General features: G+C 38.8%; 1 protein-coding gene across 1 annotated transcript in view; it reads left to right on the top strand.

Annotated features, from left to right (window-relative positions):
- Positions 1-23,083, top strand: part of LOC139420325 (catenin (cadherin-associated protein), delta 2a) — a 383,017-nt gene that overhangs the window by 196,080 nt on the left and 163,854 nt on the right. The window contains exon 12 of the mRNA XM_071170302.1: positions 21,306-21,627. Within this exon, the coding sequence (XP_071026403.1) occupies positions 21,306-21,627 (322 nt within the window). The remainder of the gene's footprint in view (positions 1-21,305; positions 21,628-23,083) is intronic.

The following is a 23,083-nucleotide window of genomic DNA, read 5'->3' as shown; positions in this document are numbered from 1 at the left end:
AGTCAATATAACAATATTTGACAGTATAGTCATTATACCAGTATTATAACAGTATAGTCAGTATAACAATATAGTCATTTTCAGTATAGTCATTAGTATAACAGTATAGTCATTAGTATAACAGTATAGACCGTATAACAGTATAGTCATTATAACAGTATAGTCATTATAACAGTATAGTCAGTATAACAGTAGTGTAACAGTATAGTCGGCATACCAGTATAGTCATTATAACAGTATAGTCATTTTCAGTATAGTCATTAGTATAACAGTATAGTCAGTATAACAGTATAGTCAGTATAACAGTATAGTCAGTATAACAGTATAGTCAGTATAACAGTATAGGCATTATAACAGTATAGTCAGTATAACAGTATAGTCATTATAACAGTATAGTCAGTGTAACAGTATAGTCATTATAACAGTATAGTCAGTATAGCAGTATAATCATTATAACAGTAAAGTCATTATAACAGTATAGTCAGTATAAGAGTATATAACAGTATAGTCAATATAACAGTATTTAACAGTATAGTCATTATACCAGTATTATAACAGTATAGCCAGTATATAACAGTATAGTCAGCATAACAGTAGTTTAACAATATAGTCAGCATAACAGTATAGCCATTATAACAGTATTATAACAGTTTAGCCAGTATATAACAGTATAGTCAGAATAACAGTAGTATAACAGTATAGTCGGTATAACAGTATAGTCAGTATAACAATATAGTCAGTATAACAGTAGTATAACAATATAGTCAGTATAACAGTATAGTCAGTATAACAGTATAGTCAGTATAACAATATAGTCAGTATAACAGTAGTATAACAGTATAGTCAGTATAGTCAGTATAACAGTATAGTCAGTATAACAATATAGTCAGTATAACAGTAGTATAACAATATAGTCAGTATAGTCAGTATAACAGTATAGTCAGTATAACAATATAGTCAGTATAACAGTAGTATAACAATATAGTCAGTATAACAGTATAGTCAGTATAACAGTATAGTCAGTATAACAGTATAGTCAGTATAACAATATAGTCAGTATAACAGTAGTATAACAGTATAGTCAGTATAATAGTGTAGTCAGTATAACAGTATAGTCAGTATAACAATATAGTCAGTATAACAGTAGTATAACAGTATAGTCAGTATAACAGTATAGTCAGTATAACAATATAGGCAGTATAACAGTAGTATAACAATATAGTCAGTATAACAGTATAGTCAGTATAACAGTAGTATAACAGTATAGTCTTTATAACAGTATAGTCATTTAATTAGTATTATAACAGTATAGTCATTTTAACAGTTGTATAACAGTATCGTCAGTATAAAAGTAGTATAATTGTATAGTCAGTATAACAGTATCGCCATTGTAACAGTATAGTCAGTATGTAACAAGTATAGTAAATATAGCAGTATAGCCAGTATATAACAGGATAGTCAGTGTAACAGTAGTATAACAGTATAGCCATTATCGGTATAGTCATTATGATAGTATAGTCAGTATAACAGTAGTATAACAGTATAGTCAGTACAACAGTATAGTCAGTATGACAGTATAGTCAGTATATAACAGTACAGCCATTATAACAGTATAGTCTTTATAACAGTATAGTCAGTATAACAGTTTAGTTAGTATAACAGTATAGTCTTTATAACAGTATAGTAATTTAAGCAGTATTATAACAGTATCATCAGTATAACAGTAGTATAACAGTATAGTCAGTATGTAACAGTATAGTCAGTATAACAGTATAGTCAGTATACCAGTATAGTCAGTATATAACCGTGTAGTCAGTATAGTCAGTATAACAGGATAGTCATTATAACAGTATTATAACAGTATAGCCAGTATAACAATATAGTCAGTATAACAGTATAGTCATTATAACAGTATAGTCAGTATAACAGTAGAGTCAGTATATAACAGTGTAGTCAGTATAACAGTATAGTCAGTATAACAGTATAGCCATTATAACAGTATTATAACAGTATAGTCAGTATAACAATATAGTCAGTATAACAGTATAGTCATTATAACAGTATAGTCAGTATAACAGTATAGTCAGTATAACAGTATAGCCATTATAACAGTATTATAACAGTATAGTCAGTATAACAATATAGTCAGTATAACAGTATAGTCAGTATAACAGTATAGTCAGTATAACAGTATAGTCATTATAACAGTATAGTCATTATAACAGTATAGTCAGTATAACAGTATAGTCAGTATAACAGTATAGTCAGTATAACAGTATAGTCATTATAACAGTATAGTCAGTATAACAGTATAGTCAGTATAACAGTATAGTCAGTATAACAGTATAGTCATTATAACAGTATAGTCAGTATAACAGTATAGTCAGTATAACAGTATAGTCAGTATAACAGTATAGTCATTATAACAGTGCAGTCAGTATAACAGTATAGTCACTATATAACAGTATAGTCAGTATAACAGTATAGTTAGTATAACAGTATAGTCTTTATAACAGTATAGTCATTCAAGCAGTATTATACCAGTATAGTAATTTTAACATTTTTATAACAGTATAGTCAGTATAACCGTAGTATAACAGTATAGTCGGTATGTAACAGTATAGTCAGTATACAACAGTATAGTCAGTATAACAGTATAGCCAGTATTTAACAGTATAATCAGTATAACAGTATAGTCGGTAAATACAGTATAGTCAGTATAACAGTATAGCCAGTATTTAACAGTTTCATCAGTATAACAGTATAGTCAGTATAACAGTTAGTCATTTAAGCAGTATTATAACAGTATAGTTATTTTAACAGTTGTATAACAGTATAGTCAGTATAACAGTAGTATATCAGTATAGTCAGTATGTAACAGTATAGTCAGTATAACAGTATAGTCAATATAACAGTTTACTCTAAAAATCTCAACTTCAACCCGCCTTACCAATAAAAAAAAAGAACTGAAATCAAAACTGAATTTTTTTTTAAAAATAATCTAAACTGAACTCCACAATAGAAGCTAGCCAGTTTACTGGCTAACGTTTGTGTTCAGCTAACCACGGTTGGTGGTCATCAGCTATCCTTTGGTTCGAAAAGCTAGCGACTCAGACCAGAGCATACCGGACCTATTTTCTCTCCATATCCCCGGATTTCTACCTCAAGCTCTGGACATTTACACCTGGATCTTGCAGCTAGCTAGCTGCTATCTGAGTGACTATTGCATATGTCGGTCCCGGAGCAAACATCAATTATTCCGGAGCTAGCCAGCTGAAGAGTTCCATCAGCCACTCCGGGGCTACAATCACCTATCCGGACCAGTTTTACTGCTTGAAAAATTTGGAGCCCCATCGGGCCTTCATGACTGGACTACTGACGTTATCTGCCCGAAGGAGTTATCCAACTGGCCTCTCCGTTGCGAAGTTACCTGAACGCCCATCTGCGGCCCGCTAATCGTTAGCTGTCTTATCAGCTGCTATCTGAATAGGTCTATTAGACAATTTTCTTGGGTCACTATAACTATATCTATTTTGCATTGGATTGGTCCACTCTACCACACGGAACCCCACTAATCTACCGATGGAAACGCACGAGGTGGCTAAAAACAGACCTCCATCCTCTGCTAGCTTGCTACCCATGGCCCGGCTAACTGTCTGAATCGCCGTGACCCCAACCAACCTCACTACTCACTGGACCCTTATGATCACTCGGCTAAGCATGCCTCTCCTTAATTCAATATGCCTTGTCCATTGCTGTTCTGGTTAGTGTTTATTGGCTTATTTCACTGTAGAGCCTCTAGCCCTGCTCATTATACCTTATCCAACCTTTCAGTTCCACCACCCACACATGCGATGACATCACCTGGTTTCAATGATGTTTCGAGAGACAATATCTCTCTCATCACTCAATGCCAAGGTTTACCTCCACTGTATTCACATCCTACCATACCTTTGTCTGTACATTATACTTTGAAGCTATTTTATCGCCCCCAGAAACCTCCTTTTACTCTCTGTTCCGGACGTCCTAGAAGACCAATTCTCATAGCTTTTAGCCGTACCCTTATCCTACTCCTACTCTGTTCCTCTAGTGATGTAGAGGTGAATCCAGGCCCTGCAGTGCCTAGCTCCACTCCTATTCCCCAGGCGCCCTCTTTTGATGACTTCTGTAACCGTAATAGCCTTGTTTTCATGCATGTTAACATTAGAAGCCTCCTCCCTAAGTTTGTTTTATTCGCTGCTTTAGCACACTCTGCCAACCCGGATGTTCTAGCCGTGTCTGAATCCTGGCTTAGGAAGACCACCAAAAACTCTGAAATCTCCATCCCTAACTACAACATTTTCAGACAAGATAGAACGGCCAAAGGGGGCGGTGTTGCAATCTACTGCAGAGATAGCCTGCAGAGTTCTGTCCTACTATCCAGGTCTGTACCCAAACAATTTGAACTTCTACTTTTAAAAATCCACCTCTCTAAAAACAAGTCTCTCACTGTTGCCGCCAGCTATAGACCACCCTCTGCCCCCAGCTGTGCTCTGGACACCATTTGTGAACTGATTGCCCCCCATCTATCTTCAGAGCTCGTGCTGCTAGGTGACTGGAACATGCTTAAACCCCCCAGCCATCCTACAATCTAAGCTTGATGCCCTCAATCTCACACAAATTATCAATGAACCTACCAGGTACCACCCCAAAGCCGTTAACACGGGCAGCCTCATAGATATCATCCTAACCAACTTGCCCTCTAAATATACATTTGGGTGAATTTGTCAGCTATGCTTATTCTAACCCTAGCCTTGCCCCAAACTGCCGCTCTTATGGCTCAGAATATAATGATGTAGTTACTTGGGGAAGGTCTCTGTGGATTCTCCACGTTGACCGTCCAGGCTGCTCAATGACGCACTTTTCCGGCGCACCTCTCTGGTCGTCCTCACAATGTCAGGGTCCTTTTGGCTTAGGAGTCTGTTCCCTCGCCCTTGTTCTGAAAGGGCTCTTCTGAGGACAGACAGCTCTGTAGCTCAGAGCTCACAGCATAGGAATGAAACAGTGTAGACACCACGATTTGATGGGAAGTGGAATCTAGGTGGTTCGACTTGAATTCACCCGCTTAGACACAGCTACTCATCTGTAGCTTGGGTAGAAAAAGATTTCTTTGTCTTCAAACTTGTGTTGCGTTTTGCGTTCGTTGACTTTTTAGACCTCAGCTGCAGCTTGGGTCACTTAGTCTTATCTGTAAATTCTTTACTCACAGGTTTTATACCCTTGTGTCAGAAGTGGGCGTAACCGCCTTTAGGGCAATTCTCTGGGTGTACCTAGTTAAGAGCAAGGTCTAGGCTTTACTCAAATCCAATTTTAGACAACTAACTTCACATTTCATCTTTACCAAAACATTCCCTTTGATTTGGACATTTTCCACACAACGTACAATGTATAAACATCATATACATATACAACAACATATACAAGGAAAACTCTTCACGTTACAATGTTTTCGTAATAACGTAATCTATTAACCTTTAATAACAAAACAAAAATGACATACATTTTCATATTCCATCTATCGTCATGACCACCATTGTGGCTGACGGAAACCATTGTTCCAAAGTCTCTTTATTTCATGTTTAATGTTCTGAGGTTGGTTCTCCATATTGAGGGGACACAGGAATGTTGTGTGGCCTAAGATTTACCAGGGGTGTGAGGGGTCATAAATCCCCCACATCTTCAGACCCCTAGATCTCTCCTCCTCTGTTGAGGTTGAGAGATACTCTGTAGGGTTGTGGTCTCCTGTAACTTGACCTGATCAGGACAGTCATGACAACAGCATAGTCAGTATATAACGGTATAGTCAGTATAAAGCAGTATAATCAATTTACCAGTATAGTCAGTATAACAGTATAGTCAGTATATAACATTATAGTTAGTACATAACAGTATAGTCAATATAACAGAATAGTCAGTATATAACAGTAGTGTCAGTATAAAACTTTATTGTCAGTATATAACAGTGTAGTCATTATAACAGTATAGTCAGTATAACAGCATAGTCATTATGTAACAGTATTGTCAGTATATAACAGTATTGTCAGTATATAACAGTATAGTCAATATAACAGTATAGTCAGTATAACAGTATAGTCAGTATAACAGTATTATAACAGTATAGTCATTATAACAGCATAGTCATTATAACAGATAGCCAGTATAACAGTATAGTCAGTATATAACAGTATAATCAGTATGTAAAAGTATAGTCAGTATATAACAGTATTGTCACTATATAACAGTATAGTCAGTTTATAACAGTACTTAACAGTATAGTTAAGGGGTGGCAGGGTAGCCTAGTTGTTAGAGCATTGGACTAGTAACCGGAAGGTTGCAAGTTCAAATCCCGAGCTGACAAGGTACAAATCTGTCGTTCTGCCCCTGAACAGGCAGTTAACCCAATGTTCCTAGGCCGTCATTGACTTAACTGACTTGCCTAGTTAAATAAAGGTTAAATTAAAAAAAAAAAATAGTCAGTATATAACAGAATAGTCAGTATATAACAGAATAGTCAGTATATAATAGTCAGTATATAACAAGATAGTCAGTATATAACAGAATAGTCAGTATATAATAGTCAGTATATAACAGAATAGTCAGTATATAATAGTCAGTATATAACAAGATAGTCAGTATATAACAAGATAGTCAGTATATAATAGTCAGTAAATAACAAGATAGTCAGTATATAACAGAATAGTCAGTATATAATAGTCAGTATATAACAAGATAGTCAGTATATAACAGAATAGTCAGTATATAATAGTCAGTATATAACAAGATAGTCAGTATATAATAGTCAGTATATAATAGTCAGTATATAACAGAATAGTCAGTATATAATAGTCAGTATATAACAAGATAGTCAGTATATAACAGAATAGTCAGTATATAATAGTCAGTATATAATAGTCAGTATATAACAGAATAGTCAGTATATAATAGTCAGTATATAATAGTCAGTATATAACAAGATAGTCAGTATATAATAGTCAGTATATAATAGTCAGTATATAATAGTCAGTATATAACAAGATAGTCAGTATATAATAGTCAGTATATAATAGTCAGTATATAACAGAATAGTCAGTATATAATAGTCAGTATATAATAGTCAGTATATAACAGAATAGTCAGTATATAATAATCAGTATATAACAAGATAGTCAGTATATAATAGTCAGTATATAATAGTCAGTATATAACAGAATAGTCAGTATATAATAGTCAGTATATAACAAGATAGTCAGTATATAACAGAATAGTCAGTATATAATAGTCAGTATATAACAAGATAGTCAGTATATAACAGAATAGTCAGTATATAATAGTCAGTATATAACAAGATAGTCAGTATATAATATAATAGTCAGTATATAACAGAATAGTCAGTATATAACAGAATAGTCAGTATATAACAGAATAGTCAGTATATAATAGTCAGTATATAACAAGATAGTCAGTATATAACAGAATAGTCAGTATATAATAGTCAGTATATAATAGTCAGTATATAACAGAATAGTCAGTATATAACAGAATAGTCAGTATATAACAGAATAGTCAGTATATAATAGTCAGTATATAACAAGATAGTCAGTATATAACAGAATAGTCAGTATATAATAGTCAGTATATAATAGTCAGTATATAACAGAATAGTCAGTATATAACAGAATAGTCAGTATATAATAGTCAGTATATAATAGTCAGTATATAACAGAATAGTCAGTATATAATAGTCAGTATATAACAAGATAGTCAGTATATAACAGAATAGTCAGTATATAATAGTCAGTATATAACAAGATAGTCAGTATATAACAGAATAGTCAGTATATAATAGTCAGTATATAACAAGATAGTCAGTATATAACAGAATAGTCAGTATATCACTATAATCAGTATATAACAGTATAGCCAGTATATAACATTAAAGGAGTATATTAATAGTATAGTCAGAATATAACAGTATAGTCAATATATAACTGTATAGTTAGTATATAACAGGATACAAGTTTTATCAGTAAAGTTAGTATATAACATTAAAGGACTATATTAATAGTATAGTCAGTATATAACAGTATAAGAGTATATACCAGTATTGTCAGTATAACAGTATAGTCAGTATATAACAGGATACAAGTTTTTATCAGTATAGTCAGTATATAACAGTATAATCAGTATATAACAGTATAGTCAGTATATAACAGTATAGTCAGTATAACAGTATAGTCAGTATACCAGTATTGTCAATATATAACAATATAGTCAGTATATAATAGTATAGTCAGTATATAACAGTATTGTCATTATAACGGTATAGTCTGTATAACAGTTTTGTCAGTATATAACAATATAGTCAGTATATAACAGTATTGTCATTATAACAGTATGGTCAGTATTTAACAGTATAGTCACTATAACAGAATTGTCATTATAACAGTATTGTCATTATAACAGTATGGTCAGTATTACAATATAGTCAGTATTTAACAGTATAGTCAGTATATAACATTATAGTAATTTTCTAACAGTATTGTCATTATAACAGTATGGTCAGTATTTAACAGTATAGTCACTATAACAGTATTGTCATTATAACAGTATTGTCATTATAACAGAATGGTCAGTATTACAGTATAGTCAGTATTTAACAGTATAGTCAGTATATAACATTATAGTAATTTTCTAACAGTATTGTCATTATAACAGTATAGTCAGTATTTAACAATATAGTCAGTATAACAGCACTGTCAGTATATAGCAATATACAGGGCCTTGCGAAAGTATTCGGCCTTTGCGACCTTTTGCCACATTTCAGGCTTCAAACATAAAGATATAAAACTGTATTTTTTTTGTGAAGAATCAACAACAAGTGGGACACAATCATGAAGTGGAACGACATTTATTGGATATTTAAAACTTTTTTAACAAATCAAAAACTGAAAAATTGGGCGTGCAAAATGATTCAGCCCCTTTACTTTCAGTGCAGCAAACTCTCTCCAGAAGTTCAGTGAGGATCTCTGAATGATCCAATGTTGACCTAAATGACTAATGATGATAAATACAATCCACCTGTGTGTAATCAAGTCTCCGTATAAATGCACCTGCACTGTGATAGTCTCAGAGGTCCGTCAAAAGCGCAGAGAGCATCATGAAGAACAAGGAACACACCAGGCAGGTCCGAGATACTGTTGTGAAGAAGTTTAAAGCCGGATTTGGATACAAAAAGATTTCCCAAGCTTTAAACATCCCAAAGAGCACTGTGCAAGCGATAATATTGAAATGGAAGGAGTATCAGACCACTGCAAATCTACCAAGACCTGGCCGTCCCTCTAAACTTTCAGCTCATACAAGGAGAAGACTGATCAGAGATGCAGCCAAGAGGCCCATGATCACTCTGGATGAACTGCAGAGATCTACAGCTGAGGTGGGAGACTCTGTCCATAGGACAACAATCAGTCGTATATTGCACAAATCTGGCCTTTATGGAAGAGTGGCAAGAAGAAAGCCATTTCTTAAAGATATCCATAAAAAGTGTAGTTTAAAGTTTGCCACAAGCCACCTGGGAGACACACCAAACATGTGGAAGAAGGTGCTCTGGTCAGATGAAACTTTTTGGCAACAATGCAAAACGTTATGTTTGGCGTAAAAGCAACACAGCTCATCACCCTGAACACACCATCCCCACTGTCAAACATGGTGGTGGCAGCATCATGGATTGGGCCTGCTTTTCTTCAGCAGGGACAGGGAAGATGGTTAAAATTGATGGGAAGATGGATAGAGCCAAATACAGGACCATTCTGGAAGAAAACCTGATGGAGTCTGCAAAAGACCTGAGACTGGGACGGAGATTTGTCTTCCAACAAGACAATGATCCAAAACATAAAGCAAAATCTACAATGGAATGGTTCAAAAATAAACATATCCAGGTGTTAGAATGGCCAAGTCAAAGTCCAGACCTGAATCCAATCGAGAATCTGTGGAAAGAACTGAAAACTGCTGTTCACAAATGCTCTCCATCCAACCTCACTGAGCTCGAGCTGTTTTGCAAGGAGGAATGGGAAAAAATGTCAGTCTCTCGATGTGCAAAACTGATAGAGACATACCCCAAGCGACTTACAGCTGTAATCGCAGCAAAAGGTGGCGCTACAAAGTATTAACTTAAGGGGGCTGAATAATTTTGCACGCCCAATTTTTCAGTTTTTGATTTGTTAAAAAAGTTTGAAATATCCAATAAATGTCGTTCCACTTCATGATTGTGTCCCACTTGTTGTTGATTCTTCACAAAAAAATACAGTTTTATATCTTTATGTTTGAAGCCTGAAATGTGGCAAAAGGTCGCAAAGTTCAAGGGGGCCGAATACTTTCGCAAGGCACTGTAGTCAGTATATAATTGTATTGTCATTATATCAGTATACTAGTATTTAACAGTATAGGCAGTATATAACAATATAGTCAGTATATAACAGTATTATCATTATAACAGTATAGTCAGTATTTAACAGTATAGTCAGTATAACAGTATTTTCAGTATATAACAATGTAGTCAGTATATAACAGTATTATCATTATAACAGTATAGTCAGTATTTAACAGTATAGTCAGTATAACAGCACTGCCAGTATATAACAATATATTCAGTATGTAATTGAATTGTCATTATAACAGTATAGTAGTATGTAACAGTATAGTCAGTATAACAGTATTTTCAGTATATAACAATGTAGTCAGTGTATAACAGTATTGTCATTATAACAGTATAGTCATAACAGTATTGTCAGTATAACAGTATTGTCATTATAACAGTATAGTATATTGTACTATATTGTACTATTTAAACCCTGACTCCACATTATAGTTTCATCATCCAGCTGTGAATCACAGTCATTAATGCTATAAGGCATTTTTTTAGAGAGCTGGATCTCTCTCTCTATATTTATTTGTGGTATCGGTGTAACCCATAAACGCAGTTTGAGGTAGGCAGGTAAGCCGTTGTAGCTTTGTGTGTTTTCTCAGAGTAAACCAGTCCAGTGCCACATAGTACAGCAGGTTAATGTGGTCTATTTCAAGCTATTACTTTTTTTTATAATAGCACACACACACATGCACACATCTACACCCTGCACTGCAGCTAAACTCTACTGCGACAGGGGAGAGAGAGGCTTAGTTGGGTTTCTACAAACCTTGTGTGAAAACAGTTAACATGAGTGGTGAGTTGATGGATTGAAAAACAGTTGTCCTTCATTTCCATCACTCGCTCCTTCCCTTGCCATGACGTTTCAGTACCAGTACCATGACAGTCGACCTGAATGCTTGGTGTAATACTACAGAGTCACCATGAGTAACGTGTACAACTCCTCTACAGGATATAATCTGGAGGTGTAACTCTCATTAAACTCTATCTCTCTGCTTCTCAGGGTGAATTATCTCTAAGACACCCTGCCTAGTATTAAGTAGTATTAACTCTTAATTCCTCTCCCTGAATTCTCCTCCGCTATACGCCTTCAATGTTACCAGAATCTGTGTGTGTGTGTGCGTGCGTGTGTCTCTACCAAGGACACCAGAGGGGATTCTCTGTAAAATCTTTTTTTTTCTTTCTAGAAAACAAAGAGGGATTAGCTTCGGCCTGGAGGGAGAGCTGTCAGAAACACACTGCTCAGCATGGAGCCTGTCACACACACATGCACACGCACACACACAGCTACACGGCGCACACACACACACATGTCCCCTATTCAAACATTGCCTCTTTGGAGAGCTGCCGACACAGACACTGGGCAAGTGCCCGTTTGGCGGTTCTGTTTAATGCTCTCATCAAAGCTTTCTAATATGACACCAGGCCTTTTCAGAAGAAGGCTACACTCATGCACCGTCCACACACACACAGACATGCACACACACACACACACACACACACACACACACACACACACACACACACACACACACACACACACACACACACACACACACACACACACACATACAGTGAAAGCCTGTTTTGCATAAAACCATAAAGCTAATTTACTCCCTTCTGAATATGGTGTATGCCTTTAGTAATGAGAGCTGACATTCTAGAGAGAGAGCGAGACAAGACCTCGATTTTACCCCGGCAGCGAAGGAAGGTTCATAACATATAAGTGATAATTTTAAAAGTTGAAGTTAACGATCAACAGTGAAGAGAAAGGTTGAAATATTTAACCTGTATGTTGACCTTACCTCATACTGTTCAAGGTTAAAAGACAGTGTTTAATATACCTGGACATATTCTATTAAATAAAAACATTCCTCTGTTTCCATAGAAATAGCATGCAATATATTACCGTAATACAATTCAGGGGCGCAACTTTTGTTTCAGAAGTGGGGGGGACATAATTTTTTTCATTTTTTTCTGTCGGATAAAAACTCCAAATAGCTTACCCGACCACTCGGAGGCATCCACATGGTTCTAAAGTACACCGTTGCCTCGTTTTAGATCACATTCCTATCTCCAAATGGCTTACCCGACCGCTCGGAGGCATCCGCATGGTTCTAAAGTACACTGTTGCCTCGTTTTAGATCACAATCCAATGATAAAACTGTGGGGGACAAAAATGCCATTTCAGAATGTGAGGGGGATATGTCCCCAGTGAAATTTGCACCACTAATAGTATCTAACTGAAGAAAGTGCTTGTTTGCCAAGTTTTGAGTAGTTCTCTCTAATGTCGAAAAGCCACAGAAGCACATTAGCTGGTAAAAAACATGTCAGATAGTGTGTGTTTTGGGGTCGGTTTTCAATGAGATTTTAGAAACGTATTAATTAAGTGAAAAGATCAGGTTTTCTCCTGAATGTTGAGTTTTAGCTCAATTGTCACCTGCACATACACAGAGACACATACATGCATGCATGCATACATACATACATACATACATACATACATACACACACACACACACACACACACACACCCTCTAACACACACCACTCCCACCTGCGCCTTCAAATAAACACAGCCAAACAGACAGCTTTTAGAATAGCTCCAGAGACTGATGTTCTAATGAATTCCTAGCTGGATATCAATGGAGAATTATTACATGACTTTGAACCTGCAGGATCAAAAAGATGCTGGAGCAAATAACCAACCAAGTTGGATGTCTTATTATGTAGCACCTGTTCACATGGGTTTATACGGACACAATTTACAGCTGAAGATACAATAATATTTATCAGCTACTAATGCTGTTCACGTAGGAATGGGCTTACACACACACAATTCTCCTCTGGAGAAGAAAAGTATATTTATGAAAAAATAATGGACTTTTTATTTGGAGTAAGAGTTAATAAATAAATTGAGAGTAAAAACATAGACATGTAGCTAGCTACAGGTAACATACAATCTGTGCCAGAAACATTTAGCTCTCAGGATGGATATATGAGGAAATATTATTAAATTATACAGTGTATAGTTTCCATTTTTGTGTGACTTAATTAATAGGAAAATAGACATTTTTGTACGACTTAATTGGTAAGAAAATACAAATGTTTGTGCGACTTCATTCACAGAATATACATTTTTGTATAAACTTCGGAACAATCTTTTGAAAGTTATTAGACCAATGCATGATGGGCAATGGTGTTCTACACTGCCTTTTTTGTGTCCCATATTTGTTTATATAAAAAAACAAATGTGTTAACAACCCACTATTTTTAATCAACCTGGTTGTCACCATAATGATTATATTACAGTAGTAGCTTAACGTTGTTTTTTGTGGAGCCTACATTACACCAATTTTTTCATCATGTATTTTATACAAGGCTATGTCAAATTTTATGAGGGTTGCCAGATTGGAAAAAAAGATAAATACAATTTAAAAAAAGATAAAAAATGTGGTATTGATTAAGGTATTTGATTTGGGAATGGGGATACATTTTTTGATGGGAAATTATAATACACACCATAATACACACACGCGCACACAAACACTTACACACACAAACTCACTTTGTTTGTACTCATGTTGTACTCATGCAGACCTTTGGAACATCTACATTTTAAAAAGTCTAATAAATAAATGTAATATCGACTACACCATCGCAATAAATCCATTATTTATTTTAGACAGATATAGATATGAAGAAAATGTGGTCTATTTCAGAAGAACAGAATAGCACACTCTGAGTTGTCCATATTTTAGGTCCTGATCAGGCTATGCCATATTGTTGTGGGCTATACTAGTTCATTTAGCAGACAAGATTTGCTTAGAATTTCGTGGTGTTATTTTACATTATTTTATAGTATGAAGAATACAATTGAACATAAGCTGAATAAAATAGTTAGTAATGTAACTTTAGTTATATGACTTGCCTAGTTAAATATAGGTTAAATAAAAATGCCAAAATGATGGGCTATATGTTTTGATTTTTAATACATTCTAAGGCTGCATGATGCTATTCTAATGATGATTTGAAAAAAAGTTGCATGAAAGGCATGAGCTTTGCTTTGTTATTTTGTGCAGCCTGTACACACTTCATCAGCCTCTCATTCACATTTTGACAAGCACTTGATAATGCCTAGAATTTCCCGGCTGCATCCCCTTTGTGTTGCTGTAATGCCCCCTAAAAAAATATATGCCTTTTGCGGCCAGTGGGCATTGTGCCCTTGTGCTGAATATAATAATTATAATTCCCTTCTCCTTATAATCTCCTTCTCCCAGCTGCGTGCTTCTCACTCACATGGCTCTCACATGGCTCTCTGATCGTGTCTTTCTCACAGGCTACAAGTGAAGACAGACACATCTGGGATGCAGCTGTGCGTGTCCTTATCTAATTCCGAGGCACATATTGAAGATATTGGAAGAACTGTCCACATTTACTTTTCGTCAAACAACAAGATGAGTAGGCCTAACGAACACCAAAAGCACTAGCCTTTGTCAATATACTATCCCCCATGGTGCAAAAGTTTACCTATTCTAGTCTGTGTTAGAAATAAATATTCCAAACTGTCTGGGACAGTTGTGGAATGCGATAGATCCCAAATTAATACAACCCCTAGCATCAAAAAATATGTTTAAGCAATGAGCATGACGCAACTGATGAAAAAGTTGAGCTTAAAATGTTGATAAACTATTAGGCTATTTCTTCACATAAATTGCAGTTGGCTATAAGCGCAAATGTTCCATTAGCAGGAAACACCATTCATAAAAATGACCGCAAATGCAATTATGCATGTAATGCTTTTATTATAAAGGTGCATTTTTTATGGTGAAAATTATCTTCCCCAAATTTGAAACTCACACTCTGTGTGTGTGTGCCAGTTAGGCTATGCACCCATTGTAAAGTGTATTAATGTGTTTCATTTTAAGAAGTTATTTGGCCACTTTAGTTGGTACAAACCTTATGAAAAAATATAGGCCTATGTGCTAGGCTACATGAGGTGTGTGACTATGATTTGAAAAATCGCAAAAAAAAGCATTCACTGTTTCTTGCCTTCAGCTGGGCATCATTCACAAGTGATAATATGTAATTCACAAAGTGATAGGGTAATATTGTCACCCATCAGACTATTCTTGATTTAATCTTGTCTTTACATATATTAAATAATATATGTGGGAAATTTGTTTTGATTCAGAATGGACCATTATCATGCACCTGTCTCGAAACAGGGGCAGCGGAAAAAAATATGTAATCTATACTCTTAAATAGCGAAAGCAGGACGCTTTCCCGTGGTTCATTTTCATGCCAGCCAGGTAGGCTATACTCCTGTTGTAAGTAAAACCAATGTGCTTAACATTAGGAAAGTTAGAAATAAATATAGTAGGCCTAGCCTATAGAAAGCTGATGGGATCCTCCTCTTTTTAATAGAGGCCATCACTCTGTTTTCTCAATTGCCTATAGAAATGTTGAGGGACATGAGCTCATGGGCTCTCATGAAGTGTTTGATTAGATTTTCGATTATATTTACATTGATGTCAGAGTGATTAGAGGGACAATAGCGTGCTGGGTACCAGGCAGTTAGCAAGTTTGGTAGGCTACTAATGACCAGCAGCAGCATCAGAGCTTGGAGAGGCCTTATTACTTGACTAAACGGTCACGTGGAATTTGACTTACTTCCTGACTCTTGACTGCCGGTGTGGCGATAATACGGTCACCGTAACAGCCCTAGTCATGTATTCATTATCTTTAACTGGTTAAATGTTTGTAGTTTGCATGTTTCAGTAATGATTAACATGGTTAAATAGTCGTAAATCTCTTGTTTGATTTAGCTTTTGGTATATTTTGTATTGTTATACATATTCTGTTTTTCCACAGAAGAAAGCAACAATTAGTCAACATAGTACTGTAAATAAATTGACACTACCTGCTATAGAACGGAAATTGCTCTCTGTAAATAAATGGTGAGAAATGCTCAGTTTGAAGCCATTCGGCTATGAGTTTCACAGCTCTATGATAATCATACAAGTTATATCTATCAGGAATCAAGGTAAGACCCAAGTGCAGACTGTGTGAAGTAACAATGTTTATTTTAACAACAGGGGCAGGCAAACAACAGGCCAAGGCAGGCAGGGGTGGATAATCCAGAGTAGGAGCAAAGGTACAGGACGTCAGGCAGGGACAGGGACAGGCAGAGTGGTCAGGCAGGGACAGGGACAGGCAGAGTGGTCAGACGGGCGGGAATTAAATACCCTAACCCTAAGCTATGTTCAATGTCAGCAGCAATTTCCAGTGAGAAATGCTCGGTCTGAAGCCATTTATCTATGGGTATCACAGCTCTATAATAATGATACAAGTTACATTACCTTAAAAATTGTTTATTTACAACCTATGGGGTATAACATATTGGGAATAAGGGTATAGGAGCGTCTGAAAATAATGAAATACTCTAACCCTAAACTATATTTCCACAAATTGAGTGTGAGATTGTGTAGGAATGTAAGACCATATAGATGAAGTACCATTTAGGACCCTCCATCATTTCTGCCTGGTTCGCACTTATAGTTGATGTCATATTAACGATTCTGTACCCTCTAAGGGACCTTTAATTCATCTTTTATCGAGCAGGATTTATGGAGGTCATATCCTCAATGGAAGACATAATAAGAAGATGTTGTGGAGGACTTTATAATGTGATTTTTATCACTAACTTTAAACCCAACCTTATACGTACGTATACGATCATCTAGTAAGCATTTCTATCCAAAGCATCAACATTGTGCAACAAGTCCACTGTTGTGCTGCCAGCATCATGAGCCAACCAAATTTGGATCCAACCAGATAGACCTTTTACAGACAATGTGTTCAGTCTTGTGGCATGTAGTCATGCTCAAACCCATTGACTTAGCCATAGGAACCACCTAGCATGGGAATCTAGTGCCTACTGGTGTGTCAGGCCCCCAGAGTGTGGTAAATCACCAGTTTAGAAAGGACAGTAGGAAACTGGCAAAGGTTTCCAGGGTTACAGTTGTTGTAAGACTCCCATGCTACAGACCTGGCTAATGTTCAAGTACACATGCATGAAGGACACTGTCACACTCACACTCACTCTCTCTCTCTCCCCCTCTCTCTCTCTCTCTCTCTGTCTCTCTCTCTCTCTGTCTCTCTCTTTTTCTCTCTCTTTCACTCTCTCTCTGTCTCTCTCCACCTCGTTGGCTGGAGCAGATTGATTCAGACAAATTGTCACCTTGTCACAGCCACAGCCAAAATCTATGTCTTACAATATTACAATATTGTTAAAATATTAATGCTCATCATAAATAAGAAATGTCAATCTAGGCTCTAATTAGGGAGAACCCCCCCCCCCCCACACACACACACACCTTTACATTTCCCCAGACAATGAGCTCAAAATCATTTCCCCCCTCATCCTTTTCTTTTATTCTTTTCATACATTTCTTTTCTTGTTTTCTTTCTTTTCTCCCTTATTTCTGTGTTCATTGTGAGCATCACAGATCTGTAGCCTGGGGGAACGTTCCTCTATAACGGACACCCTGACTGACGCACTGGGCTAATTGTTCAGTGTGTCACACATCAGTTTGATTAGTTGGAGAGTTGTCCCCCTGCTGCTAATCTGCCTGTGAGGAACCATTGGTGATGGCTATTATATTTCTGTTGATTTCTCACAATGACAAGAAAACAATGGAAAGCTTTTCCTTCTCCTCGATTTCAGGCAGCCAAAGAGAGCTAGTGTGTGTGTGAGTGTGGGGGGGCTTTTGTCCATTCATGTCTGTACCCTTCCCAGTAGATGGCCTCCACAGCCAGCTCTGTAAACCTCAAAGGTCAAGTCACCAGAAACATCAGTCCATTACCAGAGCAAATTACTTATTCACCAGGAAAGAGAGAGAGAGACACAAAAGAGAGGTAGAGATACAGACAGATACACAGAGAGAAGGAGAAAGATGGAGAGAGAGAGAGGAGGAAGAGGGAGAGAGAGAGATTTCACTAAAATGATGAGGAACCCTCAGTTTTTAGAGTGATTTTCCGCAGTGTGTGGTTATATTTCATCAGAACTTGATGAGATTAACGTAGATCTGCTAAAGAAACTTCTGAAGCGTAGCCTTCCAAGTGTGTGTGTGTGTGTGTGTGTGTGTGTGTGTGTGTGTGTGTGTGTGTGTGTGTGTGTGTGTGTGTGTGTGGGTGGGTGGAGTGAAGGTCATGTAAATGTCACCACTAAGGGCAGGAGCACCGTGACAGAGAGTGTGTGTCACATACACAATGATGAGACCTTCTTGCTGACACAGACACACACACACACACACCACCTCAAACTCTGTCTAGAGTATAGTTCCATTAATCTAATACTTCTTGGTAATTATGTGAATAAACACACATGCTCCTCTCTTGTCCAACAATGAATCTTATGCTTCAGTTTAATCAATCACAAATGGAGAAAACACACAGTGCAGGTTCAGAACGTTTCCTTTGTATAATGCGTTAACCACGTTACAGCTGACACACCCCACAAGCTGTTACCTCTCCTGGGAATTGTATCAGGATATTGATGTGATATCACACCTGTTCTTAGAGAGGAACAAAAACATACTAAGTGAACCAGCAGTTCATGTCTGATTCGTTGAATACCTGCCTACAGTATATGGTGCCTGTATGGTGAGTTACACTGTGTGTCAGTCTGTATGGTGAGTTACACTGTGTGTCAGTCTGTATGGTGAGTTACACTGTGTGTCAGTCTGTATGGTGAGATACACTGTGTGTCAGTCTGTATGGTGAGTTACACTGTGTGTCAGTTTGTATGGTGAGATACACTGTGTGTCAGTCTGTATGGTGAGATACACTGTGTGTCAGTTTGTATGGTGAATTACACTGTGTGTCAGTTTGTATGGTGAGATACACTGTGTTTCAGTTTGTATGGTGAGATACACTGTGTTTCAGTTTGTATGGTGAGATACACTGTTTCAGTTTGTATGGTGAGATACACTGTGTGTCAGTTTGTATGGTGAGATACACTGTGTGTCAGTTTGTATGGTGAGTTACACTGTGTTTCAGTTTGTATGGTGAGATACACTGTGTTTCAGTTTGTATGGTGAGATACACTGTGTTTCAGTTTGTATGGTGAGATACACTGTGTTTCAGTTTGTATGGTGAGATACACTGTGTTTCAGTTTGTATGGTGAGATACACTGTGTTTCAGTCTATAGGATGAAATACACTGCTTGTGTGTTTCTTTAGGGTGAATTACAGTATGATTTACTGTGTGTGTGTTTGTGTGTGTTTGTGTGTGTGTGTGTGTGTGTGTGTGTGTGTGTGTGTGTGTATGTCTGTTGTTTTTCACCTTTAAACTTGTTTTAGGGGCTAATTCCCTCTTTAGTGATCTGCTCACTGGTTCGCGTAAAGCTCCAGTCATGAAATTGCTACATATCGATCCTTACAGAGGCAGATTTATTACATAGCCTACGGTGTGTACCTGCCCGTCCTCTGAAGTAGAGTTGGTGGAAGAAATAGATACACACCCTATGAGACATGTTCACCTTCAGTTTATTAGAATGATTTGTTTTCTAAGTTATTTACATTTTGGTCGTTTAGCAGACGTTTTTATCCAGAGCGACTTACAGGAGCAATTAGGGTTAAGTGCCTTGCTCAAGGGCACATCGACATAAGTTTCACTTAGTCGGCTCGGGGATGCAGACCAGCGACCTTTCAGTTACCAGCCCAACTTACTAGCCCAATTAACATCTTTAATATCTTAATTTACTTTTTTCTCTGTCTCTTTTAGCTTTTCTATTATTTCTACACACTTCTGTCTGTTTACTTGTCTTTTTTCTCCTCTGTCTAACTATAACTTCTCTCCTTCCCTCCCCTCCCCTCCTCTCCTCTCCACTTTGCTCCTCCCCTCCCCTAACCTCCCCTCCCCAAACCTCCCCTCCGCTCCTCTCCTCTCCTCCCCTAACCTCTGCTCCCTTCCCCCTCTCCTCTCCTCCCCTAACCTCTGCTCCTCTCCAATCCTCCTCCCCTCTCCTCCCCTAACCTCCGCTCCACTCCTCCCCTCCCCTCCCCTCTGCTCCTGTCCTCCCCGCCGCTCCTCACCTAACCTCTGCTCCTCTCCTCCCCTCCCCTCTTCTCCCCTAATCTCCACCCCGATTCTCTCCTCCCCTCTCCTCCCCTAACCTCCCCTCCACTCCTCTCCTCTCTTCTCCTCTCTCTGCTCTTCTCCTCTCCTCTCCTCCCCTATTCTCCCGTCTGCTCCTCTCCTCCCTTTTCCTCCCCTCCTCCCCTCTCTCCTCTCCTCCCCTAACCTCCCCTCCCTCCTCTCCTCTCCTATTCTCCGCTCCTCTCCTCCCCTCTCCTCCCCTCTCTCCTCTCCTCCCCTAACCTCCCCTCTCTCCTCTCCTCCCCTAACCTCCCCTCTCTCCTCTCCTCCCCTAACCTCCCCTCCCTACTCTCCTCTCCTATTCTCCCCTCCGCTCCTCTCCTCCCCTCTCCTCCCCTAACCTCCCCTCCCTACTCTCCTCTCCTATTCTCCCCGCCGCTCCTCTCCTCCCCTAACCTCCCCTCTCTCCTCTCCTCCCCTCTCTCCTCTCCTCCCCTAACCTCCCCTCCCTACTCTCCTCCCCTAACCTCCCCTCTCTCCTCTCCTCCCCTAACCTCCCCTCCCTACTCTCCTCTCCTATTCTCCCCTCCTCTCCTCTCCTCCCCTCTCCTCCCCTCTCCCCTCTCCTCCCCTAACCTCCCCTCTCTCCTCTCCTCTCCTCTCCTCCCCCTATAGACCAGATGCAGCTGGTCAGTGACCAGGTGATGAACTATGTCTTGTATCCCTATTTCCCACATGTAGCCCCATCCTCCCCCGGTGTCGACTCCGCCTCTTTACAGCGAGCAGGCAGCCACAGCGCCGGAGGAAGCAGCCACAGCGCCGGAGGAAGCAGCCACAGCGCCGGAGGAAGTTATGGTCGTGGGGGTGCCAATAACTACACTACAGTGGGCCCAGGCTATACAGCAGAGGCCTATGCTACGGACCCCTACACTGCAGATCCCTACCGTACACTACAGTACTGCCCATCTGTAGAGTCTCCTTACAGCAAATCTGGACCAGCCATGCCACCTGAGGGCACACTGGCTAGATCACCATCTATAGACTCCATACAGAAAGACCCGAGGTAGGATCAGGCATGCACACACACATGCACACACACACACATATGCACACACACTCATGCACACACACACATTCACGCACGCACGCACACACACATACTCCTACACACACTCCCACATCATCCCCCACACACCTTCACACAACATCAATCACCATTTCAATCATAGTGTCTGACCTGCAAATCCCCATAGGTCTATCCTGTGGCGGTCACTGGCCTGTATTACCACACATATTATTTCCCATGTTAATCGATCACTGTCAATCGATCACTGTCAATCAATCAGTAACATACAGAGCTGTGTGGTGGGGCTGTAGAGACTAGTAGGAGAGCAGAGAGGTTCACTCTGGAGGGACAGTGACAGTGATGTGTGACAGACAGTACTAGTGTTTACACTTGACCTCTCCTTGGGGGGTATTGATTTGAAAACATAGCAGGAGACTTTATACCACAGAAGGTTGGTGGCACCTTAATTGGGGAGGACGTGCTCGTGGTAATGACTGGAGCGGAATAGGTGGAATGGTATCAAATACATCAAACACATGGTTTCCAGGTGTTTGATGTCATTCCATTTGCTCCGTTCCGGCCATTATTATGAGCCGTTCTCTCCTCAGCAGCCTCCACTGACACACGCACACACAAACACACACAAACACACGCACATAAACTGCTTACACACACAAAAGACAGAGAGAGACTGAAGTAGACATTACTGTACCCGCAGAGAGACATATCTTTTCAGTCTCACTCTCTCCACCTCTCCTTCCCACTGAGCTGTGTTGCAGCCCAGCCTTCCTGGTGTGTTTCATTATTGCCCTGCACATGTCATTCAATTAACCTGCTCCACTCCCAGTATATATATATATATTTCAGACAGTGTTCATGTTCAAATACCTTCATTACGGAGAGAATAAGCCTGTGACTGGGCTAGCTCTCAGCAGCATCCATCAATCTGTAGAGGGAGAGAGAGGAGGGATAGTAATGGAAGGAGGAATAGAGAAAAAGGAAGGAGAGAAGACGGTGATGAAAGAGGGGCGTCGGGGGCGCTGTGAGAGTTATTTAAGATACTCTTCAAAGAGGTAGGGTTTCAGACCGTTTCGAGAGATGGGCAGGGACTCCGCTGTCCTGACTTTAGGGGGGAAGCTGGTTCTACCATTGGGGTGCCAGGACAGAAGAGTGGGCTGAAAGGGAGCTGCTCTCCCGTAGGGCTGGGAGGGCCTACAGACCAGAGGTGGCGGAACGGAGTGCTCGGGTTGGGATGTAGTGTTTGAGCCTGAAGGTAGGGAGGGGCAGTTCCTCTTGCCGCTCCATAGGCAAGCACCATGGTCTTGAAGATGATGCAAGCTTCGACTGGAAGCCAGTTGCATGTGCGGAGGAGCGGGGTGACATGGGGGAACCTAGGAAGTTTGAACACCAGGCGGGCTGCTGCATTCTGGATAAGTTACAGGAGTTTGATGGC

Source organism: Oncorhynchus clarkii, chromosome 11 (genome assembly GCF_045791955.1).
Source record: "Oncorhynchus clarkii lewisi isolate Uvic-CL-2024 chromosome 11, UVic_Ocla_1.0, whole genome shotgun sequence".
NCBI classification, from domain to species: Eukaryota; Metazoa; Chordata; class Actinopteri; order Salmoniformes; family Salmonidae; genus Oncorhynchus; species Oncorhynchus clarkii.
The sequence above is the reverse complement of the archived record's forward strand: the minus strand, read 5'-3'. Positions and strand labels throughout refer to the sequence as shown.